This window comes from Carettochelys insculpta, chromosome 14 (genome assembly GCF_033958435.1).
Source record: "Carettochelys insculpta isolate YL-2023 chromosome 14, ASM3395843v1, whole genome shotgun sequence".
Classification (NCBI taxonomy): domain Eukaryota; kingdom Metazoa; phylum Chordata; order Testudines; family Carettochelyidae; genus Carettochelys; species Carettochelys insculpta.
The window spans coordinates 9867191-9889754 of NC_134150.1; the positions used below are offsets into that span (position 1 = coordinate 9867191).

The window sequence follows — 22564 nt, forward strand, 5'->3', positions numbered from 1 at the left end:
TGGAGGTGGGGACCTACATCCCCCAGCGGGAGATCCCTGTGGGGGACACCACCATGCCCCTCTGCATCATGGCAGACGCGGCATACCCACTCCGGCCCTGGCTCATGCACCCTTACACAGGCCAGCTGTCAGCCAGCCAGGAGCGCTTCAATATGAGCCTGAACCACGCGCGCCAGGTAGTGGAGTGCACATTTGGCCGCCTCAAAGGGCGCTGGAGGTGTCTCCTCACCCGCCTTGATGCGGGCCCCACCAACATCCCCCAGATTGTGGGCGCGTGCAGCGCCCTCCACAACCTGGTTGAGAGCAAAGGGGAGGCATTCTTTCGGGGTTGGGCTGTGGAGGCTGGCAGGGCCGATGTGCAGCCACCCGCTGCCCCCAGTCGCCAGGTGGACCCCGAAGGGACCTGGGTCTGGGACTTCCTGCGGGCCCATTTCAACAAGGCCACAGGGTGAAAGCTGGCAGGCCCCCCCATTGCACCCCCCCCATCCTCCACAACACTCCCTGACCCTACACCCACACCACAGAGCACCCAAGAGCACACCCCCCCGCACTTTTCTTGTAAATAAAAACAGATGTTGTTCATCAAACCAGAATACGTTGAACTCTTATTATAATCATGCTATTTACAGACAAAATAAATATTATACATATATGTATTATAAGATGACAGGAAAAAAAGGGGAAGACAAGGAAGGGGAGAACTATTTACATGGGGGGGCAGGCATCATCATAACATAACAGGGGTCTAATACAAACTATTTACAAAAGACAAGTGAAGGGGATATGTACAAAGGGGGGGGCACGTCCTGGGCCCCACACCCCCTAATGTCCAGCGCTGGGGGTGGGTGGCTGCAACCCGCGCCTTGGCCTCAGCCCTGACCGGGGCTGGCTGGGGGCCGGGCGGACCGGTAGATATGGCCTGTGGGTGTCAACAGGCCCCCCTCGGCGGAAGGGCTCTTGGTGGCGGATGGCGGTGCGATGGCAGGTGGAGCATCGGGTGGAGCGGCGGATGGAGCAGGCAGGGCGGGCAGAGCAGCGGCCGGCGCGGCATGTGGGGCCAGGTAGTCTGTGATGTGCACGAATGTGCGCATAAAGGCCCCCCATGCCTCCTGGCGCAAGGCCAGAGCCCACTCCTGCAGTTCGAGGCGCCGCTCCTCCACCCGCAGGTGCTGCTCTGAGACCTCCTGCTGCCGCCGGAGGATCGCCGGCAGCTGGGGGTCCGTCGCTGTCCGGGAGTGCTGGCTCCGCCATCGTCCCTGCCCTGGGGCCGGTCGTTGCTCCGCCGAGGGGCTGGCCTGGAGTGATGGCCCCGGTGGGCTCTCCGGGACCACTGACACCTCTCCGGTCCCTCCGATGGTGCAGCTGCGGATCACGGGGGGGAAGAAGAGTGGAGACAGCCGTTAGTGTGGGCCCCAAGCCGTGGCCCTTGTCCCCCTACCCCTCTGCTGCTGGTTCCCCATCCCTGTCCTCAGGAGATGCTGCTGTTGCTGATGGCTGTCCCACCCGCTTCCCCCGGGGGACCCTAGGTTCCGCTCCCCCCATCCCCAGGGATGGGGCATGGCACTGTCGTGCTGTGGGGGCAGGGGCTGATGCACTCTTCTGAGGGACAAGCCACTGCTGTCCTTGGGGCCACGGTCATCTAGGCATGTGGAGGGCCCTTGTCATGTCTGTTACCCCTGCCCCTCAACCCCAGTGGTGTGCACCGGGGGAGTACATACCTGATGGTCTGCTCCCACAGTCGAGGGACACCCTGTGGGCGGATGCCCTGCTGGAGCTCCAGGACAGGATGTCGATCTGGAGCCCCCCATCACTGGAGGAGGATCCCCCCTCCTCCTCCGCCTCCAGTGCCCCGGGGTGGGCTCCTGGGGGGGGCCCCTGGGGTGTGGGGCTTACCTCCGGGGTGGACTCCACCTCCGGGGCCTGCTGGGGCTTGTCGGCCGAGGTATCAAGAGTGGCTGGGGGGGAGGAGGTGTGCCAGGGCCCAGGATGGACCTGAGCTCTCTGTCAAAGGGGCAAGTGATGGGGGCGGCCCCAGATCGGTCGGCTGCATCCCGGGCCCGGGCGTAACCCTGCCGCAGCTCCTTCACCTTACTTCTGACATGGTCAGGAGTGTGGGCAGGGTGACCCCGGGCGGCCAGGCCCTCAGCCAGCCGAGCGAATGTATCCGCATTCTGCCTCTTGCTCCCCATTACCTGGAGCACCTCCTCCTCACTCCAGAGCCCCAGCAGGTCCCGAAGCTCAGCCTCCATCCAAGAGGGGCCCCACTGCCTTTTGCCAGGCTGGCTGCTGGTCTGGGAGCCCTGGCTCCCCTTGCGGGGGTGGTGCTCTGGAGGTGCTTGTGGGGGCTGGCGGGCGGCCATCACAGCAGGGGGGGCGGAGTGTCTGTGGCTGCAGTGGGTGTGCAGGCTGGCTGCGTGGTTGGGCTTCCGCTTGCACGCTCTCTCAGCTTCCTGCACAGGAAGGCAGGGGGCGGGGACCTTTAAGGGGCCGCTGCATGCGGCGACCATCGAGCTTAGGGGCTGGAGAGAGTGTCTCTCAACCCCTCAGCTGATGGCTGCCATGGCGGACCCTGCTATTTCGATGTTCCGGGACGCGCAACGGCTACACGTGCCCTACTTCGACGTTCAACGTCAAAGTAGGGCGCTATTCCCATCCCCTCATGAGGTTAGCGACTTCGACATCTCGCCGCCTTACGTCGATGTCAACTTCGACATAGCACCCGCTACGTGTACCCGTGGCAGGTGCTATTTCGAAGTTGGCACGGCTACTTCAAAGTAGCCGGCACATGTAGACGCAGCTTATATAAATCATCAGTAGATGATTAGATGTGTGTGATAAATTTGTTATAAAATGACCACGTTAACAACTGGCTTCTGTGCTTTTTATATTTTATATATTAACACTTCATGGGATGTATCCATTTGAATCGAAGTCCCCTTAAATCAGAAAACACTTCTCATTCTTTGTGGCCAGCTAGCACTATTTTTCAGATGGGAGATCATGCATCTCAATTCAGTTACATCTTTGTATAGCTACAAAGAAGGCCTGGAATCAAGACCTGAATGGATAATTTTTTTGGGATCAGTGAGGCCATCTACTGTAGTAGCAATGTATTTTGTTTCTTGCTCAGATGCTCTTCCCAATCTTACTCAGTTTCCTGACAGATGCCAGAGTTACATCATGAGCCTGAGGGTATGTCTTTACTACCCAAAAGATTGACCTGGTCAGGGTTGATCTTCAGGGGTTTGATTTCATGTGCCTACTGAGGATGTGCAAAATCAAACTATCAGGGGTTGACAGTTGACTCCTGTACCCCTCAATCTCGAGAGGAGTTGGGGAAGTCAACAGGAGAGTTTCTAAGTTGACCTCCCTCAGTGATGATGGCCAGGTAAGTTGATTGTAGGTAAGTTGATTTCAGCTATGCCACTGCTATAGCTGGAATTGTATATCTAAAATTGACTTTAAAGTCTAGTGTAGACCTAGACTTAGATTGCGTACATCTTTAACCAGAGAAGAAAGTTGTGGACCAATGGAAATGAGAGACTAGGTGATAGGAGACTAATCATGGAATAAGGATGTGGCCGATGGACAAAGAAACACTATCTGGAAAATACAGAAGCTAAATGTAGGAGTACCGTGGTCTCTTCTGCAATTTTGGGCCAAAAGGAAGGTGCTACACTTTGGGAAGAAAAACCAAACACAATGATATATAATATGGGGAAAACTGGCTTTGGCTAAGAGGACGCCCAGAGTTGTGGTGAATCACAAACTCAGCACGAGTCAGCATTGAGATGCTGCTATAAAAAAAAAGCAAATGCAACTTTAGGTTGTATTCACAGAGGCATAGCAGACAAGTCATAGGAGGTGATAGTACCTCAGCTGCAGTGCTGTGCTCAATTTTGGTCACCAACATATAGAGAGGTTGTAGAGAAACTAGAAAGGATTCAGAGGCAAGAGACAAAGAGGATCAAGGGGATGGAATACAAGCAATATGAGCAAAGAAGGGCTTGAAGAACTGGATATGTTTAGTTTGGAAAAAAGGCGATTAAGGGGGATCTATGGTAGCAGTCTTCAGATATTTAAAAAGGCCACCATTAAAAGATGTAGCTAAGTTCTCTTTTGCTGCAGAGGCCAGAATAAGAGATAATGGGATCAAACTACAGCATATCAGATTTAGAACAAACCTCAAGAAAAACTTCCTAATTCTAAGAACAGTTGGACAATGGAGTAGACTGCCTAAGGAGGTTGTAGCAGTGTCTTCACTGGAGGTTATTAAAAGCTGGATAGATGTCTGCCTTGGATGGTTTAGAGAAGACACAACAAATCCTGCATCTTTGTAGGGAATTAGACTGGATTGGTGTTTCTTAAACTATGTTCCATGGAATACTGATGTTCTGTGAACAACTCACAGGTGTGCCACGATATATACACTGATTGTATACATTTTTTGATATACACTGATTGTATATATTTTCTGTTACTTAAACCAGATACAGTGTTACTTCACTGCTATGATACCTGATTAATTTACTTCATTTTGTTTTGTTGCATATTTTGTTGTTGTTGTGGTTGTTGTTGTTTATTGGTCTGACAGCAATTTTTTGAAAAAACTTCTCATAGGTGTTCCACATACAAATATTAATTGTGTGGTGTTCTGTGATCTCAAAAAGTTTAAGAAACACTGAGGGTGTGCCTACACTACAAAGAAATTTCAAAAGGGAGAACATCAGAAAACAAAATTGAAATCAGGGATTTCGAAATAGCACGGCTACACACACAAAACGGATCGCTGTACTGATCTGCTATTTCAAAAGGACACCCTCCATTTTTCGAAAGGGAGCATCCACACAGGAACGCGGGCTTTTTCGAAATAAGCAGCTGGGAAACACCATGCATGGGGTCACATGGCCGACAAGCCCTTCTGGGTCACACAGCCAGCAGCTCCCTTAAAGGGCCCCTCCCAAACACATCCACCCTGCACACACAGAGCACCACAGAGCAGTGCACAGCACTGTGTGGAGCATGCACCAAGAATGGGGGGAGAATGAAGCAACAGCAGCTGCCCGAGGCCAGCGCTGCCACCCTCACCAGGACCCAGGTGTTGATCACCATCCTGGGCATGGTGGATGCCCTGGAGCCCACCTTCCCACCCCACAGGGGTCCTGCAGGACCTGGCAATGGGGCAACCGCTGCTCCCCATCCCCTGTCTCCCACGGTGCCTCTGGAGCCACCCCGGCAGTGGGGACTGGTGGGAGAGGCTGGTCCTGGGCCAGTGGGATGACGAAAAGTGGCTCGTAAACTTCAGGATGACAAAGCAGACATTCTTGGAGCTGTGTCCCTGGCTCACCCTGCCCTGCAGCACAGGGACACCCGCATGTGGCCCACACTCCCAGTTGAGAAGCGTGTGGGGATTGCCCTCTGGAAGTTTGCCACCCTGGACAGCCACCGTTCAGTGGAGCACCAATTCGGCGTGGGCAAGGCCACCATGGGAGCTGTCGTCCTGGAGTTAAGTCAGACAAGGGCCCCACACCCACCCCAGGAAGGGGCAGGGTGCAGGGGAGCCCCCAGCTGGGGGGCCTGCAGGGGCAGGGGACGGGGGGCCCCCCGATGCACAGGCCAACATGTTGGTGCCTCCCCTACAGGTGGTCCAGGCCATCAACCGCCTCATTCTGTGGAGGGTCATCTGCCTCAGCAACCTGGACGACACCATGGTGGGATTTGCAGCCCTTGGTTTCTCGAACTGCTTCAGGGCACTTGATGGCATGCACATAGCTATTCGCGTCCCAGACCATAGTGCGGGACACTATGGCTATGTCTACACGTGCACCCAACTTCGAAATAGCTTATTTCGATGTTGCGACATCGAAATAGGCTATTTCGATGAATAACGTCTACACGTCCTCCAGGGCTGGCAACGTCGATGTTCAACTTCGACGTTGCTCAGCCCAACATCAAAATAGGCACAGCGAGGGAACGTCTACACGCCAAAGTAGCACACATCGAAATAAGGGAGCCAGGCACAGCTGCAGACAGGGTCACGGGGCGGACTCAACAGCAAGTCGCTCCCTTAAAGGGCCCCTCCCAGACACACTTTCATTAAACAGTGCAAGATACACAGAGCCAACAACTAGTTGCAGACCCTGTATATGCAGCACGGACCCCCAGCTGCAGCAGCAGCAGCCAGAAGCCCTGGGCTAAGGGCTGCTGCCCACGGTGACCACAGAGCCCCGCAAGGGCTGGAGAGAGAGTATCTCTCAACCCCCCAGCTGATGGCCGCCATGGAGGACCCCGCTATTTCGATGTTGCGGGACGCGGATCGTCTACACGTCCCTACTTCGATGTTGAACGTCGAAGTAGGGCGCTATTCCCATCCCCTCATGGGGTTAGCGACTTCGACGTCTCGCCGCCTAACATCGATTTCAACTTTGAAATAGCGCCCAACACGTGTAGACGTGACGGGCGCTATTTCGAAGTTACTGCCGCTACTTCGAAGTAGCGTGCACGTGTAGACGCAGCTTATGTAACACACAAGGGGTATCACTCAGTGGTGCTCCAAGTGCTCGTTGATGCCCAGGGCCGGTTTTGTGACATTTGCGTGGGCTGGTCCGGTTGAGCCCATGATGCCTGGGTACTACGCAACTCCTGGCTGGGGCAGCGCATGGAGAAGGGCACCTATATCCCTGCCTGGGAGCTCCCCATGGGGTACACAATGATGCCACCATGTATAGTGGCTGATGGGGCGTGCCCATTGCAGCCGTGGCTGATGTGTCCCTACGCTGGGCATACCACCACAGCCATGACATTTTTAACAACAACCTGAACCACGCCCGCAACACCGTGCGTTTCTGATGCCTGAACACACGGCTGGACGTCAGCCTGCCCAGCATCCCTGGGGTGGTCGGGGCCTGTTGTGCTCTGCACAATTTGGTGGAGGGCAAGCAGGAGCGCTACATGCCTGGGTGGGCTGCGGACCACAGCCACGGCTATGAGCAGCTGCCCTTGGCCCTGTGCCACCAGGCACATTCAGAAGGGCTTAGGGTCCAGGGAGCCCTCTGGGAGGCCTTCGAGCAGGAGCCACATTGACCTTCACTTGGCACATGGCCCACACCCACCTGCAGCACGCCCCCCCCCCACACAAAGGACACTGGGGTGCACGAAAAGGGTTTATTAACTGGGAACCAACTATTTACATGTAAATAAATGGCTGTTGAAAAATGGTGTGGGGTCTTCCTATGGGAGCTAAATATCGGGGGAACGGAGGGAGAACTATATACAATGGGGCAGAGGCATGCCCCCATGGCTGGGGCCACAGGCACGGGCAGGCTAGTCCCCCATGGAGATGGGGGGGGCGAGATCCCCGGGGGGTATGGGTGCCCCTGCAGCCCTAGGTGCGGGGGCCCTGTTGGGGCCAGGAGGGGGCTGGAAGGACGGGGAGGTAGCATAGGCCGGGGCTAAGGAACGGGTTGAGCTAGGTGAGGCAGGGGGGTGGGGGGCTGGGGGGGGGCTGGGGAGGACATCCCCCTCCTGGCTTGCACTGCCAATCAGCCAGCAGCCCAGGGTGAGATGGGCGGACAGGGTGAGGGTGGGTGGGATGAGGGCGGTGTGCTTGGGGACAGTGGGAGCAGGTTTGGGGGCGGCGGGGGCAGCGGGGGTGGGGGGGGCCGGCTGGGGGGCCAGCCTTCGGAGGGCTGCGGCCGCCTCAGCCCACACCTCCCTCCGCCAGGCCCTGTCCTCCTGCTCCATCTGCAGCCACTTCCGGAGTACAGCGGTGTGCTCCCGAATGGCTGCAGTGTGGGCCTCCGCTGCCTCCTGTGCATCATAGCGGCGGCGCTGTCGGGCCCTCTGGGGCTGGCCAGGCGGCAGCCTGGGTGATGAGGAGGAGGGCTCTCCGGAGATATTGGGCGGTGGCGCGGGTGTGGTCCGGCCTTCAGAGGATGATGCTGTGGAGACACAAGGGGAGAGAGGCCACCCATCAGTACTGTTGTGCAGGCCCGGGGCTCCACCCATGCCACCCCCCATGGTGGTGACTCCCCTGCCAACGCCCCCCCCTTTGGGGCTCCCTTGTGCCTGCCAGGACCTCGTCTGTGGGGCGATTGCTGGCTGTGGCCTGGCCCCTGCATCCCTCTCTGGTTGGGAGGGCCGAGGTGCTGTCCACAGGTGTGTGTGCTGCATGGTGCTGTGCCTGGGTCTGGGACGGGGCAGGGGACTGTGGGATAGGCTCCCCCACCCGGGCCACACGATCCACCTGTCACCTACCCGGGGCTCTGGAGAACAGCTCCAGGGACACCTGCCTCGAGGGGGCCTGGCTGGACATACCAGAGCTGACTGTGATCACAAGTGGCCCCCCTCCTCCAAGTCACTCCCTGGCCCCACAGGTGTGGTCTGGCTGGAGGGTTGCTTCTGTGGGTCCGTCTCCTGGTTGGTGTCAGGCCTGCATGTGCCCGCCACCACCAATGGCTCTGGGACGTCCTTCAGGCTGAGGAGCTGTTGCAGTGCCTGGTAGTGCGGACACCTCAGGCCAGCCCCAGCCCCAGCCCCCGATCAGCTGCGGGCATCCTTGACCCGGCTATAGGCCTGCCTCATCTCCATCACCTTCGATCACATCTGAGTGGCCGTGCGCTGGGGATGTCCCTGCCTCCGCAGCCCCAGGGACAGCCACTCAAAGACAGCTGTGTTGTGGGGCTGCCCTGTGCTGTGGAGCAGCACCTCCTCCTCCGCCCAGAGGCCAAGGAGGTCTTTTAACTCAGCCTCTGTCCAGGAGGGGCCCCTCCTTTTCTGTCCCTGGCTCTCCCCAGGTGACCCCTCGGGCGGGGAAGAGGGGGCCTCCTGGGGTGCCCTGGAGTGTGGGGGGCTCACCATCCCACTGATGGGCTGGATGGCGCCTCTGTCTTCTGGCTGCTGGAGTGTGACAGGCAGAGCTCATGCTTCTCTATCCCTGTGCATGCTCTCAGCTTCCTACACGGGGTTTCCAGAGCAGTGCAGCTTTAAGGGGATGGCCCAGGGACCATAGAGCCCCGCCAGGGCTTTTTGGTGCATCTCCCGTGCTCCCTGGAGCCGCCGCCATGGCAGACCCGCAATTTCGAAATTGTGGGCCCAGAGTGTCTACACATGCACTATTTCAAAATTTGATATCGAAAGGGGCCACTCTTCCCAATCCCGGATGGGAAGAGTGGTTTCAAAATTCGGGCCCGTTTTTGTTGAAAACAATTTCGAAAGATGATGTTGGGCATGTAGACACTCCGCAGCCTCTTTCAAAATTGGGCCCACTTTCAAAATTAATTTCAAAATAGAGGGCAAGTGTAGACACACCCTGAACGAGATGACCCTTTTGGTCCCTTCTGAAACTATGATTCTATGAAATATTCTGATTGGTGTAAATTGGTGCCACTCTACTGAAGTCTCCAGCAGAGAATTTGAACCTGAATTCCTAAATACTTCCAATATGCATTTCTGTTGTGGACTAATATTTCCTTTCCATTGGCTGATGCTCAATTTAACATGCTGCAAAAATGCTTTGGAAAAACAAACAATTCAAGAAAGTGTGTTTATGAGAGTCACTAACAGTATTATTTGGTTTTATTGGTATTATTGGCATTTCATGTGTGGGATTTTCTTTTTTTATGAATAAAAACATTCCATCAGGTATAAGACTAAAAGCTTTTCCTTGCCCAATGTATAAACAATCAAGTAAACACATAAACAAACAAACCTCCTGTGTTATAGGGAACAAACAAACAAAATAACGTAAAACAAGTTAGACATTAGTATTTGGTTTTTATGTATACTGCATCAACCTCAAAATCTGAATCATTCTGTCCATATGAACAAGTGATAATAGTAACAAAGTGCATGAAGCAAATTGCTAAATTTTAACTAAGGTATTAAAATAAAAAGTACTTTAAAACAATACTTTTAATACAGTTTTTGCCATGATTCCATCATGCATCAATACAATTCAAATCCTGAGGCAACCTGTGCCTTTGACAGTCTTTCTGTATTACTATGTAAATAAATGGAAACAATGACCAAAACCTGCAACAACATGACAAGCAATGAGGCAAGTCCATCTATATTCAGCATAGTATAAAAAAATCAAAGTGCGCTGCTGGTACATCTCATTTGAGTCTATTTGGATAGGTAAATGACAGGGGCCAGATCCAAAACCCAAAGAAGTCTTGTTTCCATTGACTTCACAGGATTTTGATTTAAGCATCCATGGAATGAAACATGATGGATATACTGCTCCTACCGTGAAAATTGGAGAGTTGTACCATATTTCAGGGATATGTAAGTAAACATCTTTTCTATACTTAGGAGGTGCACACTCTTAAATTATCTGATGAAAGAAAATGTTGAGTACTGGTACTTAGTGTTTTGGTACCAGTACCAGACTGGTCCATTAATTAGCATTCAGATCTATCTCTAATGACAGAAAAGGCATATAACAAAAAGAGTAAGCATTTGGTTATTATATTTTATACAGTTCAGCAACCCAACCAATCGGATTTAACATTGCCAACTTTAACAATCTTCAAGCTGCTGTCTTCCAGTTTTAGATAATACCAGTCTTTGAAAAAGTAACTGTACCCTGTGAAGAAAAAAAAAAGTATATACATTATGGAAAAGACAATTCTTCATAATAGTTTCTGTTTCTTTATTATTTTAGCTAAACCTATAGGAATAGAAGTCTTCTTATCTAAGGACATTTATAAGAAATTGTGTTTTGTTTTTTAGTAGGGGTTTTTAAATTACATTTGTATTAGTTATGCACTGTGGTAGGGTCAGGCCAGAGGGCAGCTACTTCAGGGGGAAAAGCAGCCCAAAAAGGGAGAGAAGGGAAAGGTGGATTGCTGCAGGGGCAATTGGGAGTATCTGGCAGGGAAGTGGCCCAGCCAGATGAGGACCAGCTGGCTTCAGTCAGAGGCCTGTGGCAGGCCTTTTACAAGGTGTCCCAGTTAGGGGGGGCAGAGAGAAGGGACTGGCGGAGGGCTAGAGGAAAGGCAGAGAGAGACTGAGATACCAACAGGAACAGCATTAGCTGCTGTGAGTGTGGGATAGCTGGGGGTGGGAGCCCAGAGGGATTAGCTGTGAGAGGGCAAGAGAGGGCTGCTGGCCCCAAAGACTGGTGAGGGAAGGAGGGGCCCCTGCCACAGTACATATTATTATGAATTCTAGAGTGGACATCAAGGCAGGCCTGATTTTGAATGAAGCCCATGTTGTGAGCCCAAGTTTTATTCATAGAAATATCTGCTAGCTCAATTAATGACATTTAAACATTTAGCTCTTTGGTAGGAAGGTGCTGTCAGGTAGGCACCTCCATGACAGCTCACAAACACTTGTGCCTTTGTAGCTGTCAATTCAAAAATGGCAGGCCACTTCTGAAAACCATGGACTAGGACCTTAATTGTAGCTGAGATACATTCAGAAAAAGAAGTAAAGTTGGCCCTGAGCTATTTCTCTATATCTTCAAATCCTGGAGCATACTATGGTCTGATTCAGACCCTGAGAGGATGAGAGCACCTGGCCACCCATAATTCCAGTAAGCCATCTGGGGAAATCTCCTGGGCACAAGGATTCTCTGATCATGTCCTGTCGTCTTGGAAATCTTCTTATGTCAGAGACCATGTGGCAGGATCTTATACGGACTTTGTCCTAGACTAAAAGAAGATTCCACAGCAAGGCAGCTAATCCAGTTTTTAGGCTTCACACCACCAGAATGGGACAAAGCAGAAGAAATGGACCAAAACTTCCAGCCCAAGCCCTAAGGAATTTGCCATATATGCGTTTGTGTGTGTGTGTGTGTGTGTGTCTGTGTGCAGGCCCACTAATGGCAGGGTGGGGTAGAGCTGGGCAGCAGAGGACTTTAACAGGAGTCGAAAAAGAACTAGATAAATGCTACTTGACTGCTTTTTGTTTAGATAAATACACAGAGGATAGGTCGATAAGTGGCTATTAGCTAGCATGGGTAGTGATGGTGCCTCAGTCTCTATTTGTCAGAATCTGGGAATGGGCAACAGGGGATGGATCACTTGGTGATTGCCTATTCTGTTCATTCCCTCTGGGGTGCCCGTCATTGGCCACTGTTGGGGACAGGATGCTGGGCTAAATGGATCTTTGGTCTCTCCCAGTACAGCCATTCTCATATAATTATTTTCTTCAAGCTACCCATACACAAATCACGGCATATGAAACATAAAGACAAAACGAAGACCTAGTATGCAAATTATATTGACAATGGGGATGGTTTTGGAGAAGTTCCCAACAGTTCAGAATTTGGCTTCAATTAAAAAATTCTGGTTCTTAGACAAAATCTCCAAGCCTATAAATCTGAAATACTGCACTGAATTTCTCATGAAAAATCTCTTTCTGGTGATTCTGGTTTTGGTCAAATATGCTAGATGAAGACCCTTTCCTTAGGTATGTTGTTACTTCCACTTCTGGTCCAGGATGAGAACAGAATTTGCTCTGGGCTCAGATTTGGATTCTGACGCCCCTCGGGGTTCCATGTTTCACTCCCATCTCTGCTCCACTCAGTACTCTCACAGGGTTTTGAACACAGTTTTGGAATGGAATGGAATGTTTTATCTAATTTGGCTCATCCATTTCTAAAAAGTGAAAACAATAACTAAACATCAAAAGTAACAAAGAGGAAGCTGTGCTAGTCTATACATTATCAAAAAAAAAGCAGTCAAGTAGCACTTTAAAGACTAGCAAAATGGTTTATTAGGTGAGCTTCCGTGGGTCTGTCCCACGAAAGCTCACCTAATAAACCATTTTGCTAGTCTTTAAAGTGCTACTAAACATCAAAAGAATGACTTTGCTACTCAATCTTATTTCTATGGCTATGTCTATGCTACAGTGATCTGTCACCAGAATTTACTGTTGGAAGAAATCTTTTGAAAAAACTTCTGGCGACAGATTGCAGCCATACACAAAAGCAGATCGCTCTCTTGATCCACTGTTGACAGAGAGTGGCCTGACTGCCCAGCCACTCTTTCAACAGAATAGCCAACTGGAAACACAGCAGATAGGGCTGCCTGGTGACCTGGAAGCCTTGTCTGTCAACAGAAGCCCTCCCCACAACCTCCCAGAGGGTTCACTTGTCTTTTTTGTCGACAGATTCTGTCCAGAGAGGAGTTCTGCCTCACAGGGGAGAGGCAGAAGGCTCTTGACAAAACTGCTGAGTTCTGTTGACAGAACACATTTTTAGTGTGGATGCTCTGCGAGTTTTTTCAACAAAACTCTCTAGTGTAGACTCAGCTTTAGAGATTTCCTTTCCAAGGGAACAGGATCAGGGAAGTTTAAATACTTTCAGTATCAGTGGTAACAGATTCTTTTAATACATGTACTGCATGGATGCGTTACTGCTTTGAAGGGACTGATTTGTTTTTCCAGAAATCAGAAATGCTCAGGAAAGGTCATAATTCCTAAATAGTTTTCTTTAAGAATGAACTGAGAGCAATGAGGCATTTAACTTAAAAACTTATTTTAGCTGTCAGCCTGCCAACCAAAATGCCTGAGTGGGCTGCCTGTTCATTAGCCATCAGAAACGAATGTCTTCGAGAATTCCAGAAGTAGGCAATACACACTTGGAAGGAAGTTCTACAAATATTTATACAGTACCAGACTGTAGCTCACCACTTCCACTGAGATCCAGCACAGCATCTAAGTTATCTGGAACACCATTCCAGGCATCAGCAATTAATTTAGGGAACCCAGGGTCCATTTTCTTCTTTACTTCATTGTATCTATGGAAGACAATACACCATAATCACATTTGACACCAACTTACAGTAGTCACCAGTAACTTTGTTTTCACGTTGTTTTCAGTTTCTTGAAATTGGTTCAATTTTGTGAAAGCCCCGTGACTTTTTTTTGCAGCCTTTCCAATTGAAAATGCAATAATTTGTGAATTGAAAATGCACCCTATGGTCAAAGAGAACCTTTTGTAAACAATGCCATCAATTTCCAAACAGTTCACATTTTAAATTTCAGAATGTAGTTCCAATAACAATCAGTTTTGCTCTGCAACCAGCAGCTTTTCAAAATAGCATGTTTTGATGTGCACTGACCAGTTTGTGAAGATTCCATTCAACACTTCATTTTTGAGCCATAAAATTACCCAGAATAAAATTACAAATAGTTTTCTGTGAAATTTCACCCCAAAATTTCACTGTTTTCACACCAACCAGTGATAATAAAAAGGTTACCACAGCTGAGCTTCCTTAAATGTGTAACTACCAGCTATACCTTAGCTTACAAAATCTGAGCATTTACACCATCCTAATTGCTTTAACCGGGGGCTAAATTCTCAGCTAGTGTAAATTAACTTAGCTCCCCTGAACTCTCGTCTACTATCTAACACCCTTTTGAAGTGAATGGAACTTTGCCTCTTCATACCAGCTGAGGATCTGATGTTTTGTTCAATGTGGACACTTCACTCTAGACCAGCTTGTGCACAGGCTCAGGAAAGATGTCAGAAGCCTCCCCACCCTGCTGTGCACAACTGACTGTCCTGTGTGACCCTGCGGATGCAGGATATCCTCAAGAGGGCAGGGAGGCTATGGTCTGACTTTCCATCTCACATTGACCTACTGACAGAGGTTGATTCCCAGAAGGAGAAAGATTATGCAGGACTCACCAAAAGACAATAGCAGGGGATGTGCCTATGCCCCAGCTACAAAACTGCCCCTCAGAGGCACCAGTGAACCTCAGTTTAAACAGTGATAGTGGACTGATTATTTATGATTATTTACTTCCTGTACACAAATACTGTACAGAACTGTTTCCATTCCTGTTCTATGGATAGTCTGTGTCTTTTCTCCCTTACCAATTTTACACATGTAAAACTCTTGATTTTGACTGATTTACTCCTCATTTATCCTGATGTAACTTGGATCAAAATTAAGCCCATATAGTCAGAGATATTTAAAAATTACTTTTTCTATTACAATTTAAGTAAAACTTTCTTTTGTGGCTAAACCCTCCTGCAGTGTAAGTTTAAATGTTGAGCTGGGAATTTATGCACCATCTCCCTGCCTAAGTGGCCTGAAAAACCCCCCTGGCTTAACAATCCTGCTATGAAGACATTGAAAGGAAGGAAGCAGGGTTCATGCTTATCCCTCTGTTTTAAGCATGTGATAATGACATGGAAAGGCCTTTGAAAAGTGGTTATTTTGACACTTTCTGGCAGAATACATGTATAAAATAAAGCAGATACATATTTAATGGTTATAATGTTCATGTTAAATGTAGGTGCCTTTTCCCAAATGTCTGATTGTTCGCTATCTCCTTTAAACTGATCTAATCAGTTAAGCTGTTTAGTTGCTCAACAATAAATTATACATTCCACAGTGACTACAATGTGTAAGGGGCTTTGAGAGAAATAATGTCTGAGATCAGAGTGATAAATTTCTTGGAGACCCAAAAGTACAGCCAATCAAAGCGCTGAATGTTAAGGAGGAAACCTGTAGCTTTGCTAACTCATAGTCTATAATATGAAGTGTTACAAATGCCTGTTCCCTCGGGAGGGCAAGGGAGAGGAAATGTAGTATATGGATTTGGGAAGGCTCGCCAATCTGACAAAGTTTTAATACTAAGGTTCGCACCTCTCCGGAGTTGAAATAAAGAGTCTGAGACAGAGCATGTCTCAAGCTAGAGGTGAGTTTTCAGGATTTCCACTGATTACACAGACAATACTTTTAGCAGTGCTTACAGTTTGTTTTAGCAGCACAATGGTATTAAAGCAGCACTTAGATACAAACTGAAGATGTTTAGTACAGTTAATATCTGGTTATGAACAGAGATTTTACTTAACAATATTATAACAACTAATACAAGTCACTTAACTAACTGCACTTATGGTTTAAATTTATGCTAGGCAAGCAGGGTGCAATACTCACTGATTCCTCTGAACCCTCTAGAAGCCAAGGACAGCTCACTTCAGTGGGTGAGAAAGGTGTTATTGCAGTGAGTAGAATTCAAATTAAAGAGGAGAAACAAAAGGCTGTTCTAAGAACAGTGGTAGCAAAGATAACAGAGATAGTAAAGGGAGAAAAAGCCAATGGAGGTGGAAGATACACCTGTGGTACAGATTCCATCTAGCACCCCTTCCCCATGCAGCGAGGGGATCTCAGACCCATTTTTTGTTATAGTACTTAAATACTGATGCTAAACTAAGCTCTGATTTCATAGAATCTTTAATAATCAACCATACCCCAAGTTTCCCAATGACCTCAACATGTATGTTTCTTAAGACCAATTTCTGATAAAAAGTTGAGGGAAAAACACTGTGTAGTACCCAGAGGTACCGAGACCTCATCTGGGGTGAGCGAAGTCTCTACTCTACAGCCTCAGCTGAGACGCAGTTGGTCTTCATCTCCTGTGGTAGAGTACAGGGCTTTAGACTATATGTTTGCAGGTTCTATCTGTGGGGTTGGTAACTTGGGTCTGTCAGTGTTACAACTGGTGCATTGGCTGGGAAGAACTGCTGGAAGGTCTCAGAAGTTGGGATGTGCTTCCTCAGCCCAGAGAAGCATGTAGTAACCAGAGGCACTAAGACCTCATCTGGGGTGAGTGAAGTCTCTGCTCCACAGCCTTGGCTGAAAGCCAGCTGGCCTTTAGCTCATGTGGTAGAGTGCAGGGCTTTAGACCCTGTGCTTGCAGGTACTATTCCTGGGACTGGCAACCTGGGTCTGTGGGGGTTACAACTCTGAGGTGACCCTTTTTCGAATTCAATTGGTAACATCACACCTTTCCAGCCAGGGTAGGTGGGGGAAGCTTGAACACCAGTTGGTGTCAGAAAAGTGTTGCGGATAGTGAAGATTTACTTACGTCTCAACCTTACTAATTTGACCTGTCTGACCTTAACTTTTCTTATAAACAGAGTGAAAGAAATATATTCTGCAAAAAGCTCCTTTTGCTATATTTCACTGGCAGGCTGCTTGTGTTACTGCTGACAGGAAAGCAAAGAAAATGTAGGCCTCTGTGGGCCTAAGTTAGCTATACCATGATGGCTTCTTAATATATATGGCTATAGTGAAACAAATCCTTATTCAAACTACATTTTAAACTACAATTAAGATAGCACAGGCTACATGGCAATATTATAAATATTGAAAACATTAAACATGACCAGCTGCATAGTTAATATATTCAAAGTGAGTGGGAAGTAATTTGTTTGCTTTTTCAGATCAACGCCTGTATGTTAAGATAATGGGTAAAAGAAGAGAGCACTGTTCTCAAAGATAATTTAAGCATACTAGTCTTTCAAAGTGCAAGCTTTAGGAAAGGATATTTTATGTACTCAGAAGACATAGGCACTAGGGCATAACAAGAGACACTGCATCAACTCTGTTCACAATGGGTGCGTCTACACTAGCCGACTACTTCGGAGTAGCTGGCACAGCGTCAAAATAGTACGCATCGCATCTACACGTGCTGTGAGCTATTTTGATGTTGAAATCGATGTTAGGAGGTGAGAGGTCGAAATCGCTATTCCTATCCGAAGATGGGAATAGCACCCTACTTCCACGTTCAGCATTGAAGTAGGGTATGTGTAGACGATCCGTGTCCTGCTACATCGAAATAGCAGGGTCCTCAGCTGAGGCGGTCATCAGCTGAGGGGTTGAGAGATGCTCTGTCCAGCCCCAAGGGGCTCTATGGTCGCCGGGTGCAGCAGCCCTTAGCCCAGGGCTTCTGGCTGCTGCTGCTGCAGCAGCTGGGGGTCCATGCTGTGTGCACGGGGTCTGCAACTGGTTGTCGGCACTGTGGATCTCGTGCTGTGCAGGGCGAGTGTGTCTGGGAGGGGCCCTTTAAGGGAGTGGCTTGGGGCTTTGCTGGCCCATTATTTCAACGGGGAGCGCTTGTGTGTGTGGATGCTCCACATTTCCTTTCAGGGTGGCTCCTTTCGACATTCCCATCACAACTTCAACGCTGAACATCGATGACACCAGCCCTGGAGGATGTGTACAAGATACGCGGCGAAGTAGCCTATTTCGATGTTCTTACGTCGAAATAGGCTACTTTGACATAGTGTGCTAGTGTAGACATAGCCAATATGAACTTATTGCTTATATAAAAATGATGCATGCACCCTAGATGTACCTTTGATATGTGATATAGCTTACATACCACTAAAAGCATATTTGAAACTTTGGGAACATATTATATCTATAGTAGGCTCTTCCCAAGTTTTACTTGTTTCTATATTGTCAATTAATTGATGGCTCTTATTTCTATATGGAATTTAAAGTGTGTATTCTTAAAACCAAACCCTATCCTAATTTCTAATGAGAGGAAGGTCTGTCAGGTGATTAAAGCAGAAGCAAGGATGTCAGGATATCTGAGTTCTTCTCCCAGCTCTACTACACCCTTGATGTTTATTCAATAGCTAAATCATTGCAGTTCAGCAAAAAGGTGACTAATTTTAAGAACCGTTTTTGTGTCAAAACTCACTGACAATTATACTCGTGCAACTCCACTAAATAAAACAAGTACATTTTTCTTCATCTGAAAGGTATTTGATACTAGCCTTTCAATTACAATCACAAACCTGCTGTTAAAGCCACTTCCTCTTGGCAGAGGATTCTGTTAGGGTTTCTAGACAAGGTGGGGTGTGAAGGACCTGTCCTTTCCTTCTAGAACAACGTAGACAAAGCTTCCTATTGTGCAATTCTTTGAGTATTTGATTACTTGGGAAGAATAGTTTTCAGGATAGTTGGCTTCAGTCTCTAGCTCTGCCACAGACTTCCTATGTGACTCTAGCAAGGTCATCTAGTCATTCTGTGTTTCAATTCTCTTTCTGTAAAATGGGGATAACTCTTAGTTTCTCCCAGCCTTTGTCTGTCTTACCTATTTAAAATGTAAGCTCTTTGATTCAAAAACCACCTTTTACTACCTGTAACTACTGTATGTAGCACAAATGGATCCCATCTTTGTTAGAACTTCCAGGTACTATCGTAATATGTGATAAACAACAATAATAACCTGACATTTGATGTCTATGTTTGATTACTTATGATACATAATATAATTTTAACTCCTCGACAGACATTTCCAATGTAACTCTTTGGGTAATACAATATTGACACAAGTATTTGTAAGCATCTATGGCCATCCTAAAAAAAGTGTATAGACATCAATGTGCACAGACAATATGGAAAGGATAGCAGAGGCTGTCAAAATACATTTCAAATTAATGCATGACAAAAGATTAACAGATATACTTCAGCAGGGTGTGCTAAGTTCTCATCAGCACCAAATAATCAGGTTACCATCTAAAAAAGGGGACATCCCTGAGAAGGAGTGTATCTGTAGCAGTATCTACCATCTCACATTGTATTCATGTATTATACCTGGCAGGATGTGGAGCCCATGTCAGTGAGCTCATGCCTGTGATTCTCCTGCCATGGAGGCTGAAAGCCTCGCTCTGCCTGGATGCGCCGCAGGCATTTCTCAATTAACATCTATTCTTATCTAGCACATTAATACAACATGAGTTGGTAGATACTGATACAGATACACTCCCTCTCAGAGGTGTCCTCTTTTTTGAAAGTTCAGATATGGTAACCATACTAAGTTAGCCCTTTATTACTTCTATTGCTACAAGAATAACAGTTATCCCAAACAAAGTTTGCTAGCATTATACTGTCCCTTGTTTCCCCAATTTTATATCTCGGGCCCTTCAGATATAGTGGCTGAGGGTAAAGAATTCAAACACATAGGAAATGGTTAGCTCTCAGTGCTTTCACCTAGCTGCTATTTGTGCTTCTGAAAATCTCAGATATTTATTTCACGTCTTCTCACCTGACCACCTTGTTTCCAGGCCGCAAAGGAATATGATCATGGCAGGCTCCTGTGTAACAAAACATTTTGCAGCAAACAACTGAGCCCAAATGAAAACAAATGACTGGGAGTTTAGTTAAAGGCTCATCACCTTAACTGTAATATGTCTCACCTCCAAAACTTGTCTCCGGCAAAAATGTATGTCTTCTTGTTTTTGCTCCAGTTAAAAGCTGCATTGATGTGCTGTACCTCGGGAGGTAACCCCAGACTGGTGAGTTTCTTTGGATATCCTCTCTCCAAAGTACTGGCTGAATAAACCCAGTACTCATTTCCTACATAGGAAAAGCATTTAGTTACATGGTAGTTAACTCTGACACATCTCTTCCCCTCCTGCTTGTCATCTGACTTGTCTATTTAGATCATAAGCTATCTGGAAGAGGGAGTTCCTCTGTCTATGAGTATACACAACAGGGCATTGAGCTCAGTGAAGTTTACTGTAATACAAAAAATTAGTGATAATCTGGCTAGATGATGAAGTTAAACTTAAAGCAGGATAGTATGAAGGCCAAAGAGAGCCCAGATCTTGCTAACATCCACTCTCTCCATGTATCCAGGGTTTGAATATTTCAGACATTTTTGTTTATTGATCGACTTACATCAGTGGTTTCCAACTTTTTCAGTAACATGGCACACTTCAATGAGACAAACAATTCCACGGCACACCCACTTTTTTTGGCTGAATCAATTTCTCATAAACATCACATTTACTTACATTTAATATGGTTACAGTCTTACTAGAGAAGTTTGCAACATAGTAGTGCATACAACAATAAACAATCTTCAACAGCGAGCACAGACACATTTTCAAAATCTGCTCCACACCAGGCTGGGAATGTTGAGTAAATGACAGGCTCCCCTACCTGCTAGTACATTGAACCCAGGATGTGGCATTTAAACCACACCCCAGCTCTAACAGGCTCCTGCCCTCCCTTCCTCTCCCTTGCCACAGCAAGGAGTGGGGGTGTGATCTCTGCTAGGTCATTTGGGCCTGGAAGCACATTTCATCCACCTGCTGGTGCAAACAGAGTCCTGCAGGGGCAGCATGTCCCCTGACAGTGGCTTTTCAGGGGAGAAGGAGGGGACTGATGAACCCTGCACCAGCTGGAACTCAGGCAGCCTTGCTGCTTAAGCACATCTGGTGTGCAGTCATCAATTTCTCCAAATTGGTGAAATTCCAGGGCATATTTGGAGAGTTCTCATGGCACACCAGGATGTCATAGTACACTGATTGAGAATCACTGAGTTAGATACAAGCTTCTTACACATGAAGTGTTTATCTATATCTACACTTTAAAAGGCCCTGAATCTGTGGTCTTTCATTCAGCAAAACTCGAATATGACCCAAAATACATACAAATTAAAGGGCCAAATTCTGCAACCTGTACATTGATTGGTAACTTGCTCAGTGAATATTTCACTGACGTCAGTGAACCTCACCACCAGGAACAAAGGCAGCTTTCATCCAGAGACAGCATTTCCATGGACCATAATTATGTTTGCAATAATTACAAATGTCAGAAAGCTTTCCATTGACTTCACTGACAGTCGGCTCCTAAGCTAAGTTAGGTAGCATAAGACAAGTGTAAGGGACAGCACTGAGGTTTCTGGACAGCTCACAGATTTTTGAGGATAATTGTGATAAACTAATCTGATCTCATGTATCGCACCAGCCATAGAAGTAACTCAAAATAATTCCTGGAGCAGATCTGTTAGAACAACATCCAAACTTGATTTAAATATTGTCAGTGCTGGAGAGACGGGATTGCCCCACTGATTAATCATGTTTACTATAAAAATGTATTCCTTATTTCTAGTCTGAATTTGTTGATCTTGAACATCCAGCCTTTTTCTGCTAGACTGGACCCTGTAATCAAATATCTGTCCCCCATGTAGATGCTCATAGACTGTAATATAGTCACCACTTTATACTCTCATTGTTAAGGTAAGTAAATTGAGCTCTTTGAGTTTGTCATTATCAGCCAGGCTTTTTTCATCTTTCATTGATTCTTGGGGCTTTTCCCTGAAACCAGTCCAATTTATCTATATCCTTCTTGATTGTCGGCTCCAAAAATGGACACTCTATTCCAGCTGCAGTAGCACCAGTGCCATATACAGAGGTACAATAAACTCTCTGCTCCTAGTTCAGATTCCCTGGTTTTTGCATCTCAGGATCACATTAGCTGTCCTGGCCTCAGAACCACACTAGGAGCTTGTGTGCAGCTGACAATCCACCACAAATGTTTTTTTTCACAGTCATTGCTTCCTGGTAGGTTTCCAGCATTGACATTCAGGAGTAATATATGGATTCTCCTATACAAAGCATTTTCAGATACTTGGACTAGAGGCAGATACCTACTGGCCATTTAGCATTTTCTAGTTTTTCGTGTTTAGAATTCTTCTAAAGCAATTGCATTTCCTTGGATAAAAGGAAAACAAAACAAAAATATCAAACTATAAAAAAAAGTCTCCAAAGTCCCCCACAGTCAACAACTATATTTGTCGTGGGTGGCATATGAAAATATGTTGATTGTGCTGAGTTTTTATTTTCTATCATGTAGCCAATCAAACATGTCAAATAAATTATCAGTACTTTTTTCTTCCTGTGCAGAAAATGTACAGCAACTTCAACCATGTGGTTTTTACATGCTTAGAGATGTTTAGGCATGTTACAGTGGATTCTAGAGAATGTTTTTGCTGGCTTGGTTGTCCAAGCATTGAA

At 47.4% G+C, this 22564-nt stretch overlaps 1 protein-coding gene across 2 annotated transcripts in view; it reads right to left on the minus strand.

Annotated features, from left to right (window-relative positions):
- Positions 1–9558: 9558 nt before the first annotated feature.
- Positions 9559–22564, minus strand: part of MMP2 (matrix metallopeptidase 2) — a 71862-nt gene continuing 58856 nt past the window's right edge. Inside the window, exons 11-13 of one of the 2 annotated variants that reach the window (XM_075008644.1) lie at positions 19958–20117; positions 13624–13748; positions 9559–10588 (exon numbers count right to left, since the gene is read on the minus strand). In XM_075008644.1, the coding sequence (XP_074864745.1) occupies positions 10485–10588; positions 13624–13748; positions 19958–20117 (389 nt within the window). In that variant the 3' untranslated portion in view covers positions 9559–10484. The remainder of the gene's footprint in view (positions 10589–13623; positions 13749–19957; positions 20118–22564) is intronic. The other variant, XM_075008645.1, reaches the window with a different exon arrangement.